This window comes from Ascaphus truei, chromosome 10, assembly GCF_040206685.1.
Source record: "Ascaphus truei isolate aAscTru1 chromosome 10, aAscTru1.hap1, whole genome shotgun sequence".
Lineage (NCBI taxonomy): Eukaryota > Metazoa > Chordata > Amphibia > Anura > Ascaphidae > Ascaphus > Ascaphus truei.
This window is the reverse complement of record NC_134492.1, coordinates 33,738,422-33,758,869: the sequence shown is the minus strand read 5'-3', so window position 1 is coordinate 33,758,869 and position 20,448 is coordinate 33,738,422. Positions and strand designations below refer to the sequence as shown.

Genomic DNA, 20,448 nt, shown 5'->3' with positions numbered 1-20,448 from the left:
TCAAGTCACTCACTCTGCCTCTCGCAATATGTCCCTCATTCTCCCCCTCCACACGTCACTCCCTCTCTCACATCCCTCCCACACGTCACCCACTTTTCCCCTCAGCCACACTCATCGCCTACTCTGCCTGTGACCCTCACATGTCACCTACTCTGCCTGTCACCCCCACGTCACCAACTCTGCCCATTACACCATATTTTGCCAATTCTGCCCAGCACCCCACATGTCACCTACTCGGCCCAGCACCCCACACATCACCCACTCTGCCCCTCACCCCCAAACGCCATCCATTCTGCTCCTCACCCTGGCTGCTAAATCTTGCATGATTTTTAAGCCAATAGGAAGCCGGAATGTCATTGGTTGTGGCTTCCTATTGGTGGACAGTGGTGGCCATATTGGATTTCCCATAAGGAGCACCACCACCTTATCTCTGGAACAGGGGGGTACAACTCTAATAAAAGGAAGTTACTTACTGATTGTCACAATGATACATTTGGCATTCGAGATATGTGAGGTTTCTAATGCTCTTTATAGTATAATTTCATCTATGAAGACCTCTGTTCTGGATTAAAATATTGCACAACCTATAAAGCTATCACAATAGCTAATCCTAACTCAATTGTCACTATACTACACAACCTATAACAAAACTACGCTTCTTTAAGATCAATACAGTATAATTAGAGAAGGTATCCAAACTTACCATATTCACATCCGTTGGAACTTTCCCAGCCTTGGCACAGAAATTCTTCTTTATCACATCTGTTAATTATATAAAACATACAGTGTAATAACCAGCCTTTTAATTTTGAACCGTTTACATTTTAGAAGCTTGAAATGCATTTGCTCGTTCTACTGTATATTGGATTTCATTTACCTTATTTTACCTTACTTTGCATTGTAGGAGACATTATTAAATGCGAAAATCACAAATGTGGCAGGTTGAAAACCATGAAAATTGCAGAAGGTTTCCTATAGCACGGGCTTAATGAGTACTATTTGTTATACGCAGTCATAATGTCAGAACGGCGTGCATACTGTTCTGAAACCGCAGAGTTACATGGCTTATTTAGTTGAAGTAGATCAAAAGCAAATATGACTCATTGCTTAACATGGTAATATAATGTTATTTTATTTTCCTTCAAATGTGTTCCTAAATGCTGTGTCCCATTTTAAAACCGGTGAGATGTCAAGGTTCATCTTTACTTCTCCAGCTGCTAGATAACCTTGCAGTAGGGTTTTTTTTGTTTCTCTTAAGACTACCACTGAATAAAACTACTGTACATAGACACCATGCTGTGTCTATTTTCTGTGTCTAAGGACAAACTCATTTCATTGTAAAAAAAAGAACAGACAAAAAAGTTCGGAGTCGTCTATCTGTTTCACAAGGCTCCCCTGCGGATTCATTCAATTCTTCCATGGCCTTAACCTACCTTGCAAAACAACTGTTGAATCAATAATACAGCTGTGGATGCTCCTTATTAATAAATTAAACATAATTTGCAACATCTTTAGATACGTTTTACTACTAAACCCTCTAGAAGCAAAGGTTTCTTGGAATCGTATACACGAGCATGACACGGGTTGGTTTATTTTGTATGTATGTAGCCCCCTGTAAACAGCACGGGCTATAACATCTTCCTCCTACTGTGGTAAGTCCTGTTACTGACAGGCCCCAGAAGTAATCATGGGTTTTCCCCCTTCCAAGCCCTGCCCTGAGTGGTAGATGCAGGCCACCGACTCTGCTGCAGGCATGAGACAGAGGGGAGGTTCTGCTGACATCATGAGGGGTGGGGCTGACTATTTAGCAGCCCGCTCTTGTAAGTGGAAGGGAAGGGGAGGGTTAATTCCCACTTGTGATGCTAACCAGGAGTAGGCAATGTTTGATCATGATATAAAAATATAAACATCTTCATAGCATAGGACAGTTCATAAGACTCAGGATTCCAGATAGTCCAATGTTAAACACACTCCCATAGATTGTGCCACTAGCCATATAGGTAAGTCTTATGTGGTCGTCTAGATATCCATGTGTAGGACTGATCACATAAATGAAGTAAATGGATTACTCACTGCTGACCAGGGCGGGCTATTAAATTTCAAATTCATGGCAATTGAGTATGTAGAAATGTTAAAAAGAGGGGGTGACAGGCTAAACATCTTAAATAAACGTGAGATGTATTGGATGTTTCAATTTAATACCAGGACCCCTCAAGGGCTCAATATAGACTGGGAACTGCAGCACTTTTTATAAAAGAGGGTAACAGAATTACTTAAGTAAAGAGTCTGTGATTACAAAAGACACAAGTTTGGAATACGTGCAATATTGTTTGATCCAATTATACCTAATATTGAAAGTTACATCATGGTATAATGAGTTTATCAAATTGATTATTTTAATCAAATGATATTCAAGGCTAAGTGTCCTTATTTCAAGAATACAAATTTATTGAAATTAATTCCTTATCTTAGCTTAAACTTGTAAATTGTACTGCACGCATATCCGTGTTTGATGGTGTAATCATTTTTGATCTTTTTGTAACCATATAGTCCATAGGACCCTATCCTATTAAACTACAATGTCATTTTGAATATCATTATGTTTAACTAGAAAGATTTAGCATGATCTAGATATCATGCATATGTGGCAATAATTCCTAACTTAGGTTCTAACTGTATATATTTTCTTTGTGTACTGTGAGGGTAATACACAGCAATTTGTGTGTTTTTATGTATTACTCCACTATAGTGTTGATAGTGGTTTTTTAATGGTCTTACTTCATTATATGGATCATTGTTCCTTTATATATTGCAGTGTTGAACAGTGCTAGACATACTGATTTAATGTGTCTTGAGTGATGATCCTAATGTTATTTGTTCTTAGGAGTATACCCACCATTTCCTTTTCTTGGATAAAGCTGTCAGTCAGTCTTTGTTTACATTCAGGACGTCCCGTTTTTTAAGGCCTATGATTGGCCAGAAGGGCCGTCGCGTCATCAAGGGGAGGATACATTGACCTCCCATGCAATTGCACTGTGAAGCACAGCTGGGTTTGCTTCAGGCTAATGTGCCTTACACCAGCTAGAGGGGAGTGACGCCTCCCACGCTTCCGATTGGCCCAAATCACACAGCGTCATAGGAGAGAAGAGGGAATTGTGGGTATTTAAGTATGTGATCGTTGTAAGTTATTTTACTCTTTGATAAAGCGTGGGATACCACGGGAAACGCGTCAGAGTGTTCTTTTTGGCTGTTACTATGCCCTAAAATAAATTTTTGCACCTAGGATATTTTGTGGTTTGCAGTTTGTGGTTTCCAATCTTCAGCAGCAGCAGCAGATGCACCGCCGTTATCCCTGTACGCTCTTGTAAGTGACAGGTCTGTCTGTATTCTGTATGCTGTCCGAGGAGTTGGAGGAGACAGTGCGGTCGCACCTGTGCAGCTCGCCCGGGAGCAGAGAGAGGAGAGGAGAGACTCAGCCACTTTTAGTAGAGCTGATAGAACCATAGACCTGGTGGTCCAATGCCCTCACCCCCAGTGCTGGGGTGATGGGGAGAATCCATCCCCCGCCCAGGGGATAACCTCTGAGGTGGGCCGCGGAGTATTGAAGCCACTAACCAGACCATCCTGTCGGAGGAGAGACTTGGAGGGAAGGAGAGGAGGAGAGACTTGTAAAGGGAGGAGAGTGGAGTGCTAAGCAGGGCATTGCTGTTGTTTTTGTGGCTGCTGGTCGCCACTACATTTGAAGACGTTGATCTGCCAATAAAGAGACAATACCTTTTATACAAAGACTGTGTGTACTTTTGGGAGCATTCAACCCTGGACCAGGGGGTTCTTCTATACAGGTCCTCTCCCATATCCCTGGGAGCTATAGAAGATGGAGGCGCTGCACCACTAAGAAAGCATGGAGGCTATCACCCCAGAAGCCTGGTCCTGTCTCCCCAATAACACCGCGGGAAGCTCAGGCCCTCACAGGTATGCACCTGTTCCTCACAGGTATGCACAGGTATGCACCACCACTATGCATGTAATCTGCCCTCACGCACCCTAGACACCACGGATGAGTCTGGGGGGGGGGGGGCGGGGAAATAAGGGTTACATGTATAACATGGATTTGTTTGTTTTTTCATATAGTATTAGTGTGCAGACCTGCTAACCATATTCATTGTTTTACAGAAGGCTCTGAAACTTCAAAGTCTCTTCTTCAGTTCTCACATCTAGTAAAAAAATACACTTGGAGCCAAATTAACTGAACAGTGCTAAGTTGTAGGATATCTACTTGTCTGTACATTTACAGGTAAATGGGTCTTAGGTGGTCAATTGCAGCTGAACACCATATCTAAAATACAGATGTAACCGATGCTGTTGCACCAATTTGCGCGCTCCCACGGTTAAAATAGCACGTAAGCCCTGCTCCTTTTTCACTCGCGGCAGATGCAAGACAGTGACCGCGTCTCCTGGTGGTTTGCTGGTCATGTCCCGCAGCAACGCCCTAGCGAGTGCAATACTCGTTTCAGGCCCGTATACAGCCTTTACTCGGGTAGGTTGACCAACAGTACAGTTTATAAACCCCTCAGCCATGGCGCCCCAAATCTACAGGAAGTGACGTCATCGGACCAGAAGTCACAAACGTGTCCCGTTGCTAAGTTACAGGGCACAACAAAAATTCCATCTCCGGACAGTAACCCCAAATAGCCAATAGAGGACAGTGGTACAGGAGAAAAATTGTAAATGGAAGATCCAAAATCCATATATAAGGAGACAAATGTCTCTCAAATTCATTATTTAGTACCAACACATAAAAGTGTGTATGGAATAATATAAACATATATACTGTACGCGCATACTGTATTTCCCCATATATTTAATACGTATATATATATATAACCACACTATAAAGTGTACGTGCCTTAAACGTCTGAGATGTTGCTTGCTGTGTAGTATGTTCCTTTTCCAAATTAAGGTAACCTTTTGCCTAGCCATGTGTGCTATTTAATATATATCCGGATGAAGCTCTGAATTGGGAGCTTGCCTAGGATTGAGTGCTGCCTCTTCTAGACTACCTTAGACTGTGGCCAGGTGAGGAGCGAGCACACTGGCACTCGCGCGCCATGACGTCACGCGCACTGCACGGCCGGGCAATTATGGCCAGGTAGGTACGCGCGTGGAGGGGCACGGCCATGATGTCACGGAGCTTGTTCGCCCTCTTTGGGCGAACCACTCACGTGACGCGCCAGCGAACAGCATTATCAAATGTACTTGCCTCGGCAAGCAGCTAAGCGTCGTGCATGCGCAGGCGTTCGCTCACGCTGGCCACACACATTGCAGCAATGTGTTTCATTGCGGTCAGTGTGAGCCCACTCAGCGTCACCCTGGACGAGGCCTTATACTTTAAAGCAGCAGTCCAATCTGCGTTTTAAAAAAAATGTTTCCCCCCCCCCCCCCTTTAATGCATTAATACAATCCACACAATGATAAGTAATTAGCTAAATTCCCGATCGATCAGGGAAGATTCAGCTCAAGTGTGCACTAAATGGCTGCGGAGGAGTATTCTGCAGTGAGTGGAATTTATTTGAAAATTAATATGACAAAGTTCTGTGGGGAGATCATGTGACCAGGCAGTCACTAGATACAATTGGTGCACTGCTAGAGAGGGCAGGGCTCAAAAAGGGGTGTGCCAGAGCCGGTTTCAGAAGAGGAAGGGGATGTGACTTTGTGAATGGTTGCTATAGAAACAAAAAAGACTTGTAATATTATAATACATTAAAAATGTAGAATATTGCTTGGTCTGCAGCTTTAAAGCTTCAACACACTATAAATATGAATTCATTATTGCATACATAGAATTGTCATGTACAAATCCCTGCGCTTTTGGGGCATAAGAAAAATAAAGTGACATGTCAACAATCACAAGGAGCAGATGAGATGTGTAAAACTGTCCAAAAATAATTTGCAACATTTTAACTCCCCCTCTCCCCGCCAAAAAAATCTATTTCTTTGAAAATGTTTTGCCAAGGACTAATATTGTTGCCCAATTGATACATTTTTAGCTAAATATTGCCAGACAGTAAGTGAAATATGGTGTGTCCTATTTATAGTCTTAGGGGCCTATTCTCGTAGCTCCGAAGTGTGACAAACCCCTTCTAAAGTGCCCTTTAGGAAAGGATTGGCATGTTTTGCTATTCTGTAAGCCCTTCTCGCATGTGCAATCCGTGTCTAAAAGGCATTTTTACAAGTGGTTTCACTCTGGCTCTGCCAATCCGATCAGTCTGTCAAAAAAAGCCTCCAACTCGTATTATTTTTTTACTAAAACTGTTATTGATTATGCAAACTGCTTCTAAAAACTCACATTTGTTCATGCCACCTCAAGGCTGGCGAGATTGGTATTGCCAGTTGCATCCAGAACCTGAAATATGGGTTTGGCTGAGATGGCAAAAGTCAGACCGTTGATGGCATTAGCACCACCTCAGGTCATTCCGCTTCCAAAGTCAGCACAATCCGTGCGGTTTGTCACTTTTCTTTAGAAGTGGTTTAGAAGAAGCAGTTTGCAACAGAGAGTACAGTAGGGCCCCGCTCATACAGCGGGTTCCGTTCCAGGCCTCCGCAAAGTGGGGCCCTACTGTACTGTATTGAAAACAGAGATGCAGAGCTGTAAACCGACTGTTAAGCTGACAAATGGCATCTGACAAGGAGTTGCGCGCGCGCTAAAACTGTTGCTTAGTGACAGCCGGATACTCTGCTGCTGTGCACGTCATGCCGAAAATCGCCAGAAAAACAGAACAAGTGCCGAACCTAATGAATATGGGTATACATTGGTAAACGCTGTATGAGCGGAACGCCGTAAAGCGGGGCCCTACTGTACCAGAAGTCCTCCCATGGGGGGGGGGGGGGGGGTGACACGGTGTACAGCAATGGAAGGATGGCAAACTGGATCGCAGTGAAAAAATGTGTATTGCTCAACCGATCGCATAGCAACAGGTGAAAAATCACGCAGTGGGCAGCCCCTACTGCGTTTCACACATCGTAACACTTTGTCAAAGAGTAGTAGTCTAATATCACCTTGGGACCCTAAGAGTCCGGTATTGTTTTTCCATGCTTATATGCCAGGGAACAAATCTGATATCAATCAAAACCATTTTTTCGAAGATGCCTACACTACAGATTGAGTTTGGAGGTTTCAATAATAAGTCTTTATTTTAGTATTTTCATATGTGAATGTCTGAATGACGAGCAATTATGGTTTAAGCAGTCGTGAAAGACAGCCTAGTTGCTGGATATTTTGCTAGAAAAGTTGCCGTGCTTATGGATTTCCATTTAATGAACCAAGTGGGTATCTTCTATAAAATATAATTTTGCTTTATTTAAATCTGTAGCTGTTACTTGGAGACACAAATTTGGAAAAAAGCAAATACTATGGTAAAAATGGGTCTTTATTATATGATAGTGCCATGTATCAGTCTTCCACAAGTGGGTGACATCTTACTAAGGGCCCCACCCCAAGGGTTATATGTAACACCACACTGTTAAAGGCTTATAACACCAACGTCAACCTTTACATCTCTAAGAATTCACTGTTAGACTAAACAAATATGGGGCTGTTGCCGGACAAAATGTGTAATTATGCGTTGTTTGTTTCTAAGTTTTTCCAATAGTGTCTAACTCAGTGTTTTTCAAATAATAGGGGAGTGGGGAAGGGGGAAAGGGAAAAAGGGAGGTGACTCTCGCTTCAGCTTGGTATACAAATTGATATATGATGACAAAAGTGCAAAGGGAGAATGGGGTAGTTAATGAAATGTGAGAGAAGGAAACACCCTTTAACATGCACTCATTGTACAGATTGATATAATGACAAAAGTTAATACTTAATTTTTATTAATATATTGCTTAAAATAAATAGGGATAGAGCTAGACGGATATTCTTGGTGAACAATCCTAAGTCAAACATACAAAACAAACCAACATATAAACATAAACCAAGGCTAGGGGAGAAGATAGACCAACCGGTAAGTACTTAATAGTGGTGAGCAACCTCACGTAAGTTGATTAAGGTATCCCCAAGCTTGGCACTAATAGTTTAAAAACCTGTATTTCAAATAAAACAGGTGCTAATGACTGACAGTCACGACGCTAGGGTATACAGGAAATACACAAACACAGGGATGCTCCCATAGAGAACCACACTCAGTATGGACATTGGTAACAGACCAGAATTATCTATTGGTCTTATCTATTGAATAAAACACTTGTCCATATATATACTAATTAGACTCAGTGATATAAATAAATAACTGCAAGAGTCACAATGATTGTAATGAGTCTTAGCCCGTATCTAGTTATGGCCTCCTATCCTAGACTAAAGCTATGCACTGTAATAAAAACACTGAGTGGTTCATGAGGAGCCATCCATCCATGGGTAGAGTGAGAGTCGCATAAGTAACAGAGATTAAGTATCTCACAGACTGCTATTTTGAAACCGGAATTTGTTAAAATACTAAATACCAACGAGTATAATCTTCACCTTACATTTGAGATTGGCACGCAGGAGATCACCTTCCTGGACCTTAGGATTTTAAGAGGAGCTGACAAAGTGGAAACCACGGTCCACCGCAAAACAACAGCCACAAATAGCTTGTTACGCTTTGAAAGTCATCATCCTAGACGACTGAAAGAGGGTATCCCTGTGGGCCAATTTTTAAGAATTCACAGGAATTGCTCCACTCTTGAGACCTTTGAGGTAGAGGCAAGAAAAATGAGAGAGAGATTCAGGGCAAGAGGCTACAGCCAGAAAACCATCTCTAAAGCATATCGGCGAGCTAAATTCAGTGACAGAAGTCTACTACTAAGCGACCATAAGACATTTGTAGAAAATTCCATACTAATTAGATTTGTGAGGACTTTTAACAATCAATGGCCAGAAATTAACACAATTTTAAATAAACACTGGCCAGTTCTTATTGAAGACCCGGATCTAAGGGAAGTTTTACGATCAACCCCCACACTCGTTAGTAGAAGGGCACTGAATTTAAAAGATAAACTCGTCCACAGCCATATGCTACCTACTGTATCTAATACATGGCTGGCCAACAGGTCAACAGGCAATTTTAAATGCCGTAGCTGTAAAGCGTGCCCTTATATTTCATTAACTGATACCTTCAATAATTGGAATGATACCAAATCATTCACAGTAAGACAGTTCATCAACTGCAGAACAAGAGGTGTTATATATCAAGCTATATGCCAATGCAATAAAAAATACGTTGGCAAGACCATAAGAGAGTTTCGCCAGCGTATTTTGGAGCATTTGGGAGCCATTCGCAACCATCAGGACACATCATTGGCTAACCATATTCATCAAATGCACCAAGGGGATATTTCTGGTCTCAGATTTATGGGAATAGAAAGTGTCCCCCCGAACCCCACAGGGGGAGACTGGAACCGCCTCATTTTACAAAAGGAATCAAAATGGATTTATGTATTGGGTACCTTAACACCAGGTGACATTAATGAGGGTTTCCTGTTCTCCCCCTTTATCTAGGGTTTCAACCTATGGGTTTTTTTTCACTTATGTCTCTGGTTATCCCTTCCACTCTTGCATTTAGTGTATTATCACCTGTTGTATTTGCATATCATTACTGCTGCTAGTTTTGTAAGTGGTGCATCCTCATCAATACTTTTACTGCCTGTGTCATTTATCTCAGTTCTGTATTAATTTTCAATATATTCACATTGATTCCCAAAGTGATTATTATGGTATATTAACCAATACCACTATGTGCCTTTAAATAACCTGAATGGTTATTTCACATTGCCTGCTTCTGATTGGTTCTCTGGTGATCAATTGCATATAAAACTCCCTTCCACTGAATCCCACGTCACCACCTTTGAAAAAGCCTCCTCGAAACGTGCGTCAGGTGGGCAAGAGCTTGAGGCTGACGTCATGACGCATCTGTGTCGGGTAGTGAGTGAGAGGTGCCGCTGAGCTCCGATCTGAGCCGCTGCTCTTTAGGTTTGCCCTGCATTTATATTTTAAATTGCTGATACTGCTGCTAGTTGCTCAGATATGAGCACTAGCTCTACGGGCATCCGTCCTGTTCTTCACCCTCATACTGTGACGACGGTGTTTTGAGTGTAGGAGGACTGTTGACACGCATAAGAGCAGGAGCATATAATATGATTGTGGCTATATGTTGCAGCTACTGGTTTCAAAATAGCAGTCTGTGAGATACTTAATCTCTGTTACTTATGCGACTCTCACTCTACCCATGGATGGATGGCTCGTCATGAACCACTCAGTGTTTTTATTACAGTGCATGTCTTTAGTCTAGTTTAGGAGGCTATAACTAGATACGGGCTAAGACTTGTGCCTCAGGGCCACGCGAACACATTTTGTGGGCCATCACCTATTGCACTGTTGTACATTACAATCATTGTGACTCTTGCAGTTATTTATTTATATCACTGAGTCTAATTAGTATATATATGGACAAGTGTTTTATTCAATAGATAAGACCAATAGATAATTCTGGTCTGTTACCTATGTCCATACACAGTGTGGTTCTCTATGGGAGCATCTCTATGTTTGTGTATTTCCTGTATACCCTAGAGTCGTGACTGTCAGTCATTAGCACCTGTTTTATTTGAAATACAGGTTTTTAAACTATTAATGCCAAGCTTGGGGATACCTTAATCAACTTATGTGAGGTTACTCACCACTATTAAGTACTTACCAGTTGGTCTATCTTCTCCCCTAGCCTTGGTTTATGTTTATATGTTGGTTTGTTTTGTATGTTTGACTTAGGATTGTTCACCAAGAATATCCGTCTAGCTCTATCCCTATTTATTTTAAGCAATATATTAATAAAAATTAAGTATTAACTTTTGTCATTATATCAATCTGTACAATGAGTGCATGTTAATGGGTGTTTCCTTCTCTCACATTTCATCAGTGTTTTTCAACCAGGGTTCCTAGGAACCCTTGGGTCCCCCGGGCATCCCTAAAGGGTTCCCTGCAATTTTCTGGTTATTTGAAAATTGTATCACATACAGAAGAATTTACAATGCATCTGATTACAGAGTTGCTATTAGACATGATTGGGGGTTCCTCAAAATTTCACTTATGGTTCTTTAACCAAACAAAAGTTTGAAAACCACTGGTGTAACAATATGACCTTTTGGTAATATTCTTCATTTTGTATCATTGCCATTTCATTCTCATTCCAATATAGCATTGTGCTTTATTTCAATGAATGTACAGTGTCTGTCTTTGTTCTAGTATTCTCCTCAGGGAGATTTAGGATTTCCCACCTTATCATTATTTTTATATTGTAGCTTGATGGTCCTTTTTCAATTTCCCATTGTCTTCCACAAGCAACATAATAATGGGCATTGTGCATAGCGAAAAGCGGTCTTTTAAAAAAAGGTTATTTTAACAAGTGTAAAAGCTTCAACGTTCTTCCGTTGGCTTCTACACTGATCATGCAGGTGCCTTTATCTACAATATGTTCTCAGTTAAATGTATTTCATTTAAGTAGAAGCATATGAATTATCTTTAAAGAACCAGAACACGACCCTTCTCAGACATGCAGGTCTCCTGTAAGAGGAATGAGATAATAATGGAGACAGAAGACAATGCTTTCAGTACAACTTAAATGTATTTCTTCATACGAACATTAGCATCTGTTATCTAATTTGAAAACATTGACATTTTCCACTTATTTCTAGGAGAGAATATAGAATAGCAGCACATGCCTTTCTAGTTATTAACCTGCCCTATAATTAAAGCATTTTTTTTTTGGAAAGCTAGATTCACATGTTCCCTGTCAGCAGTGACACAGCCGAGCTGTTTCTTTATACTGTGTAAGTGCTGGCTTTTAAATACATCGAATACAATTCCGTTTCCAACAACGAATGGTTTGAGAGCAAATAGGATTGATGCACAAGCTAATTTCAAGGTGCCATAAGATATTTACAGTCATAGGGGCTCATTCACAAAGCAGTGATAAATGGGTTTAAGTGCGATAAATGCCCTTGTAGCGCGATACTGCCTGCTCTGCTATTCACAAAGTGCAGTGCAGTATAGCGCTATAATGGCTTTTTATCACCCATAAACAGTGGAAAAAAAGTCGGACGATGGGTCCAAAAATGGCAAACTAGCCATTTTTTAACAGTAACTGCTATTCACAAAGCAGTGATAAGTTTATCGTACTGTAAAAACTCACCATTTCTTTACACCAGCTAAAGGCTGGTGCCAAAGAGATGGAGACATGCATAAAAGCATTTTTTTTTCTGAACAGCATTAATACAAGAGGCCGGCGGGGGGTCTCTGGGTGGTCCCCACAGGTGTCCGGGGTCCTCAATTGGTCCCCGTAGGTGTCCTCGGGTGGTCCCCGCAGATGTCTGGGGGCCCTCGGGTGGTCCCCGCGGGTCCTCGGGTGGTCCCTGCGGGTGGTCTCCATGTGTCCTCGGGTGGTCTCTGCTGGCCTGCGGTACCAATCATATGCACACAAAAAAAATTATCCAAAACTTTGGAATAAATACACCCCCCCCCCTCCTAACACATATAGTACAGTAATGAGCAAAATTACTATTATCCAGGTATGGATAACAGTGCATTTGCCCACTTAAAAAAAAAAACATTAATCAGCAGAAATAACGTATTTAAAAATTGTACTTACCCCTTTCAGCTTGCCAGGATGAAGGCGTCCTCATCCTCAGGTAATAGTAATTAAGGGATTAACCCTCCCTCCCCACTACCCACCCAGGAGACCTAACCACCCTCCCCAGGCAACTACCCCACCCTCCAACGGTACAGTGGGTACATCATGCCCATATAATATGGGCATGATTTAACAGTATAGCAATAAATGGTGAAGCTAAACAAAAACAGGCCCAAAATAAAACACATTACATAGAAAAATAAACACATTACAAATGCCAATAAACCAATTGGTTGGCACAGTGGGTACATCAAGCCCTTATAATATGAGCATGATTTAACACTATGGCAGTCAATGGTCAACCTAAAAAATAAACAACCACCAACAATATCCAATGCAATCAAATCAATCACCAAATAAACAACAATAAACAAAAAAACACCACAAAATTACCAGCAATCAATTAAGCAACTACCAAATCAACACCAGAATTAACAATTAAAACACCCCCCAAAAAATCAATAAATAAAAGAAAGTTCGAAATAAACACCATAATTCAAAAGACAAAAATAAACCACAATTAAAAAGAAAACAACAAAAAAGTAACAGAAATAAACAATTTAAAACAACACAAAAATTCCCATAATTAAAAATCAAAACACAAAATAAATAGCAGAAATATTTCAAAACAAAGAACAAAAATAAATTTAAAAGAAATACAAGCAAGCATTTGCCCCCAAAAAGCATTGCTTGTCACCGTATGTATGTATGGCCTATAGGGCCATACATACATACATAGGCAATCAATGGGCCATAAAAAAATTACAATAAAAAATACAATGAAAAAACCTGTAAAAGAAAAACAACATACATTCAATATTTTTTCTTACCTTTAGATGTCTCCGCCCTCTGATTCCAGGGGTCTCAGCAAGCTCCCGAACAAATCCAGTATCCAAAACAGCAAGGGACCTCTGGCAAAGTTCAAAGTCCTTTCTTCTTTCTTCGTTTTTTTATCTTCATCTGTTAATTGTAATTCATTTGGCGGTCTTCTTTCTTCTTCAGTATCTGCATCTTCATCCATCTGTAACGCCATTGTAATCCTATTGGGGAGGAGGTCTTCACTCTCCAGTTTCTTGCCGTCAAATGAGACTGCACAGGCTTTTATACGGCCTGCGACATCATATGAGTGGCAAATGGTTCCCACGCAATCTGATTGGCTGGGATAATCACGTGACAATTTTTTTATTTAGACTGTGACGTCATGTAAAGGGAGGGAAGCCAGCCACTCAAAAAGCTGTGCTTCCTCTCCCTTTAACATGACATCATCAAACCCACATGGCCACAGTCACATCACATATTTCAGCCAATCAGATTGTGAGATGTATATCCCCAATCTGATTGGTTGTAGTAGACCATGTGACAGAATCTATTTTTGGAAATGATGTGACATCATCCAAAGGGAGTCACATGGTCTACTACAACCAATCAGATGCAGTTTAGGCAATTAGTTATTGATAAAGGTAAACAAAAGCTGCATATATTAAAACAGAAACAAAAAAGGGTGTGTGGGCCAAGCACACGCATTTTAAGTGAAACTTTTGTCTTTTGTCACTGTTTTGTCACATAAATTTGATTTGTGATTGTGATGTTTTTCATTAAAAATCAAAACACAATTTCTGTGACAAAACGCAAAGAAGTGTGACTTAGAATGTACGTGCTCGGCACACCCCCCGTTTTAGCTATTTGCATTTATATATTTATACTATCTGTGAATTCCTCATGTTTGTGTTTGTGTGTGTCTCTGTGTGTGTGGTGTCTCCGTCTCCCAAGGGGCTGCTGCTGCTCCAGCACATGCGTGTGTAGAGGGACGCAATGGCTAATTTTGCCATATAATGGTATGTAGGCAGGCACTCACAACACGTCTCTTACCATTTATGTACCCAGGCAGTTTCCCTTCATTTACCTTGTGTTTTGATGGTGGCATTATATTGTAGGAAGGGTTACCAGACAAACATTATAATGCATCAACTTGCATTTCTTCCCATTTCAATACCTCTTCACATAGCCCCTTCTATTTCTAAAATGATAAAGACATATTGAATTAACTTGTCAGTGTGCATGTACCCATGTGTATATCTCAATATCTGTGTTTGCTAATGGAGAAAGCTACTCCTTTCATTTTTGGGAGTCCATTAGAGTGAACCAATGCCTTCTGGATAATTTATATTTTACATAATTGCATAGGTACATTTATTTTGCCAGTTACTCAAGATTCTTTAGAGTACATTGGAAGGAGAGATTCAGCAATCTTTGTACTGTTATAAAAAGGATCACAATTTTTTTTTAGGCTGCATGTTAAAAATGTTCACTTAGATTGTAAGCTCTTCGGAGCAGGGACTATTTTTTTCCCCATTGTTTACTTTTATATCTCACAATTTTGTCAGTCGTGTATTACTGCTGGGAAGTGTTATATACATGGATGGTGCCATGCAAATAAAGATAACCTGTATGTATTTCTTGCATCAGACCCAACACTTGCTTTAACATTTATGATGTTTTTCTAGCTAAACCTTACCAACCGCAGCGATAAAATGAGTTCCCAATCCCCATAGCAACTACCCCATTCACAGATAATAACAGAGCAGCCTCCGCATAACCTCGTGCCTCTATACACCGTGAAACCAATTCTAGGCAGGAATGGGGAAACATTGTTTGTATAAAATTGCTTATTTCATGATTAAAATATTTGTTAGATTTTAATTATTGGCTTTAATATTGTGATCGTCCCAGATTCATTAGACTGTATCTCTGAATATACATTGCTGTTGCAATAATCATGATGATTACACTGCGTGGGGGAAGTCATCAACAAGAAGCACAGGAATTATATTGAAAAACGTTTACCTACAGATGCAGCGGCATTATCCAAACATTTCACGGAGCCGTTTTCGTGAACTCTGCTGTATTCCACACGGCATTCGCTCGTTATTCTTCCGTGAACGCTGCCGTGAATGCCGCAAATCACACCTGTAATCTTCTACAGTTAGAGGATCTGTGTATGGCTAAGGAGCCTCAGAAAGGACTTCTTTCCCATGTACAGTATATAGTATGAACTCGTAACGTTAATCTTCAAATTACAGTTACACACACACACACTTGCAGAACTGTACGGCAATAAAAGACAGGTTGAATTGCACTTAGATTTTAAGACAACAACACCCGATTAAAACACTAGTAAACGTGTCTTAACTCCGGAAAGTTTCACGAAATCATGCGGCACGACCTGGGTGTGCCCAGGAATACAAATCGGGAAATGTTCGGCTAACGACCGCTGCGTCTGTACAGGTAAATCGAGCCTGTTAAAGGAATTCCAACTGCAAACATTGACAGTTCGGTCACATCATGTTTTAGAAGTAATCTTACTGACTGGCAACCACAGGAGTTTGTGTAGATGCACTGGAACAATAGCAAAGAATAAAAAAGTGGTAGGTAGGCTGCAGACTATTTGCATGTTGATTGGGCTCTTGCATTGCTCAGTCTACTGACTGTTTAACCATCCTAATAGAGGCAGCAATTTTAAATTAGGCCAATTGAACCGTTGTATATTAGATGGGTAGTACAAAAACAGGCTGTCGTGGCAGTGCGATGGGTCCATAGTAGGTTTTCAAATTATAGCATTACAAATAGGTAAAGTACAGTATATGGTTTTTGCCTTTGGAGATAAACAGCACGAAAACTGTTGGTTTCCAGATAGAAAACCAGCCGTTATCCTACATCTAACATCCTAACTACCACTTTCACCCTTATTCAATATGTTGTGAAGACGCCTTCCCCATGTTGGGGAAGTATTCAGCTCCAATTCGATTGGTGCTCTGCAAAATAAAATGTTGTGTGCCTTATCTCTGGCACACACATGGTGCCATGAATTGTGTGTCAAAAAGAATCATTAGGGCCATATGGAAAATAATGCATTTTCTTTGGTGTGGTATAGTCAGGTGAGATCAACTCAGAAGGTTGGATTTATGCTACAATGTGGAACCAAAATACAGAAAATTTAGCATTTTAAGTATTGCAAATGGCAAGTCTCCTATGTACACGTGCCTCAGATATTAAAACTAGAACTCTGGGAAGAAGAGTATATAAAGCCTTGATGGGAAGAGTATAATAACCCCTGGAGACCTCGATCTGCTGTTAACCTACTGCAGCTGTACCAGAGGCAGTAGGGACAGGCAAGGTGGCTTGGGGGTCTCTTTTTTTGAAGGGTTAAGGTCCCTATCCCCCCCCCCCCCTCACCCACCCCTGTCCCCAAACTGACTAGCAGTGATCCGGTGCTCCCTGCTAGCCACATCGGGGGTACCTGGTGTATGGAGGGGGACCAAAACATGAGGCAGAAACTAGGTTTCGTGAAGTGTCTGCTTGCATTTGGGTCAATACCGTAGATCTGAGCCATGGTCCGTGTTTAACTGGACCATGAAAGCCCTGAACTATCAGATTTGGGGAATCAGACACCCCCTATGTCTCCCATATATTAGGGATTGGTGGTTTGGGGTTTCAAAACCGGAACCTTGACGTTCTTCAGGATGTTAGAGGTTAACTTCTTTTTTGTTGGGGGCGTGGGTGGGGGGGGGGGAGAAGATGTAAAGGGGGTAGAATTTAATATCAGGAGTTTTTTTTCCATTATATTCTAAAAATTCCAAACCAATCAAGTGCCAGCAAAACTAAAACAAAGTGTGTGTATATCCAAGTGAACGGATCAAAGGTTTTAAAACAAAGGGCACAATAAACCACATAGGCGAGTAGCTTGGAATACATTGTGGTGCCAGAGATTACCACGAAAGTCATCAAGGACTGTCGGTGATCAAGGGGTCTCAGTGAATTGCTATCCTAAACCATCACACTTCATATGCAGATTCTTAAAAGATCAAATACAATTTAGCTCAGTCTGTAATACACAAAACCAGAACAGCGATGAACCGATATTAGTCTCATTTCCTCTGCATGCACTGCCCTCCTGGAGTCACGCTCCAGAAATGTGTTCTGTTTGTATCTGCCCGTTCCCTCACGCCACGTGAGATAAACACACTCTGATTAGTTTTGTTCTTCACTTGTAACTACTGGGTGTCACAGTATCTCAATGCAATCTCACTCCCACACACGAGATAATATACCCGTTACTTTTTGATCTATTTTTATTAGCAATTTCTTAAAGCTGAAAGGAATACATTATCTCTCATACAGCACGTTCAGGACAACATTTGTCATTGTAATCTATCTACACAATTTTATAAAGTGCTTCACCATCTCCTTATGTTTTCTAACCCAATGAGAGCCATTTATTTATGTCTCCTGAGTGCAAAACTGAGGCACAAAAACAGCCCTGGATTTATCAAAGAAACATTTATTTTCAATGTACAGTAACCTTTTATCTTCTGATAAATCTAGTTGTTTTTTTCGTGTTTTTTGTTGTTTTTTTTTTTTTACCAGTTTTGAAGCTTGATAAATGTTCTGCACTCTGTGACAACAAAACTAAAACGTACTAAACGTACCCAGTTACTGTACATGCATAACACAATTCACAGTTACAGATGCAGCTGTCGGTTTTAGATCACTTGCCTTGGAAAATCTGTGACCATCTTGTAGTAACTCGTGAGATTGTCCACAGAAGGCTGTAATGGCCCATCGGATTAACACAGCGAGCGTCTCTGCATTTGAATGGGAGTCCCAGCCCGGTAGAATTCACACAGCATGAGTCCCATTCAAATGCAGGGCACCCGCTGTGTTAATCCGATGGGCCATTAGTCTGACTGTAGAAATCTCCCAGCGTGCTGCAGAAATCTCGCAGCATTGGATGGGTTTCAGTGCAGAATTCTCAAAGCAAGTGGTCTAAAAGAGGCAGCTGCACACTGTTACACTGTTACACTGTTACACTGTTACACTGTTACACTGTTACACTGTTACACTGTTACACTGTTACACTGTTACACTGTTACACTGATACACTGATACACTGATACACTGTTACACTCACAGTAGATGAGGTTGAAAAAACACATACACTTCCATCAAGTTCAACCTATGCTAAATTTAGACAACAGATACTTATCCTATATTTGTATTTACAGTATATTGATCCAGAGGAAGGCAAGCAAAAGACCCCTGTGAAACATGATCTAATGCTGTCTCATAAGGGGAAATTAAATGCCTTCCTGACTCCAAATAATGGCACTCAGATTTCTCCCTGAATCAACATCGTTCCCATGTTCACAGATTTGATATATCCCTGTATACCTTTCCTTTCTAAAAAGATGAAATGTTCAAATCTGTAATCATTGAGGAAAATGTAATAAAATCATAGGGGGTTAGGGGGGAGGATAAAGCACAATTATATTTACCTGTTTGATGGATGTTTGGAAATTTTCCTTTGGGATTTGGCCATGTCGTCTGTTTTTTTGCATAGCTTTTGTGAGGTTTTTTTTCCGTTTCACATGAAGCCGATGCTTATTGCAGAGATCAGTTTCTAGTCTTATACTCAGGTAACATGCACACTGGTAGCTAAGCACTTATGATGAAAGCTTCCCCAAACTAAAATGAGCATTGTAAAGCATGTAAACAAAAGCTAATTGTGGCGATCCTATAATACACAGTGCTGTTAACAGAGGTGTAAGATAACTGCTTCCTTGTGCAATCAAATGGGGAGTGTTCAGGCTAAACTTATAGATCTGCCTTACTTAAAAGATAAACACTTTCACATACACCTCACAGTACTTTTGAGTAGATCTCTCTAATAGGTTACTAATTCTTAAGTGACTGTTGTGCATTTTAAACGAGGATAAAAAGTAGCTGAGCTTTTTAAAGGATACGAAGGCTCACATTTTGTGTACTGTATCTACTTTCTTGTCATATATCAGTTATCCCAAATGTATGGGTGCCATCAAATAATTGCATACGGAGTAACATAGTTCTTGAGGTTGGCAAAAAAAAAGATATTTGCATCAATCTTTTAAATTAAATCTATATGTGGTGAAGTGCTTTTTATTCTAAGACTAGCTGATATACCCGGCGTTGCCCGGGCGTGGAAGGGCAGGGGGCATGGAGTAGAAGGGGGGGGGCAAAGGGCAGGGAGGGGGGCAAAGGGCAGGGGGGGGCAAAGGGCAGGGGGGGAAAAGGGCAGGGAGGGGGGGGTGGGCAAAGGGCAGGGAGGGGGGGAGCAAAGGGCAGGGAGGGGGGGGGCAAAGGGCAGGGAGGGGGGGGCAAAGGGCAGGGGGGGGGGGCAAAGGGCAGGGAGGGGGGACTCAATCCCCCCCACACACACATACAATCCCCCCCCCCACACACACACACAATCCCCCCCACACACAATCACTCAATCCCCCCCACACACAATCACTCAATCCCCCCCACACACAATCCCCCTACACACACAATCCCCCCACACACACACACTTCCTACACACACACACACACACACACACACACACACACACACACACACACACACACACACACACACACTCCTCCCCACCCCCCACATACACACTCAATCCCCCCCACACACACACACAATCACTCCCCCCCCCACCACCACCACCAACACACACTTAATCAGTCCACAATTTCACCTGGGGGGCGACATGCTCCGATCCCCCAACCCCCCATGCTGCTGAAAACAGGAAGCAGACAGGAAGAGAAGGAGGGCTTGTCTGTGTGCAGAGAGAAGCCCCGCCCCCTCTGCAAGACACAGACATAGAAGCAGCAGCACGGAGCTTCTGGCCCCGCCCCCTCTGCAAGACACAGA

The 20,448-nt window shown here is 41.4% G+C and overlaps 1 protein-coding gene across 3 annotated transcripts in view; it reads right to left on the bottom strand.

The window, feature by feature from the left end:
• The window catches only part of LOC142503787 (uncharacterized), a 76,419-nt gene extending 56,676 nt beyond the window's left edge, over nt 1–19,743 (bottom strand). For 2 of the 3 annotated variants that reach the window (XM_075616484.1, XM_075616485.1), the window contains exons 1-2: nt 19,046–19,742; nt 704–762 (exon numbers count right to left, since the gene is read on the bottom strand). In XM_075616484.1, coding sequence (XP_075472599.1) covers nt 704–762; nt 19,046–19,089 — 103 coding nt within the window. In that variant the 5' untranslated portion in view covers nt 19,090–19,742. Of the gene's footprint in view, nt 1–703; nt 763–19,045 lie in introns of all 3 variants that reach the window. The other variant, XM_075616486.1, reaches the window with a different exon arrangement.
• Nucleotides 19,744–20,448: the final 705 nt, after the last annotated feature.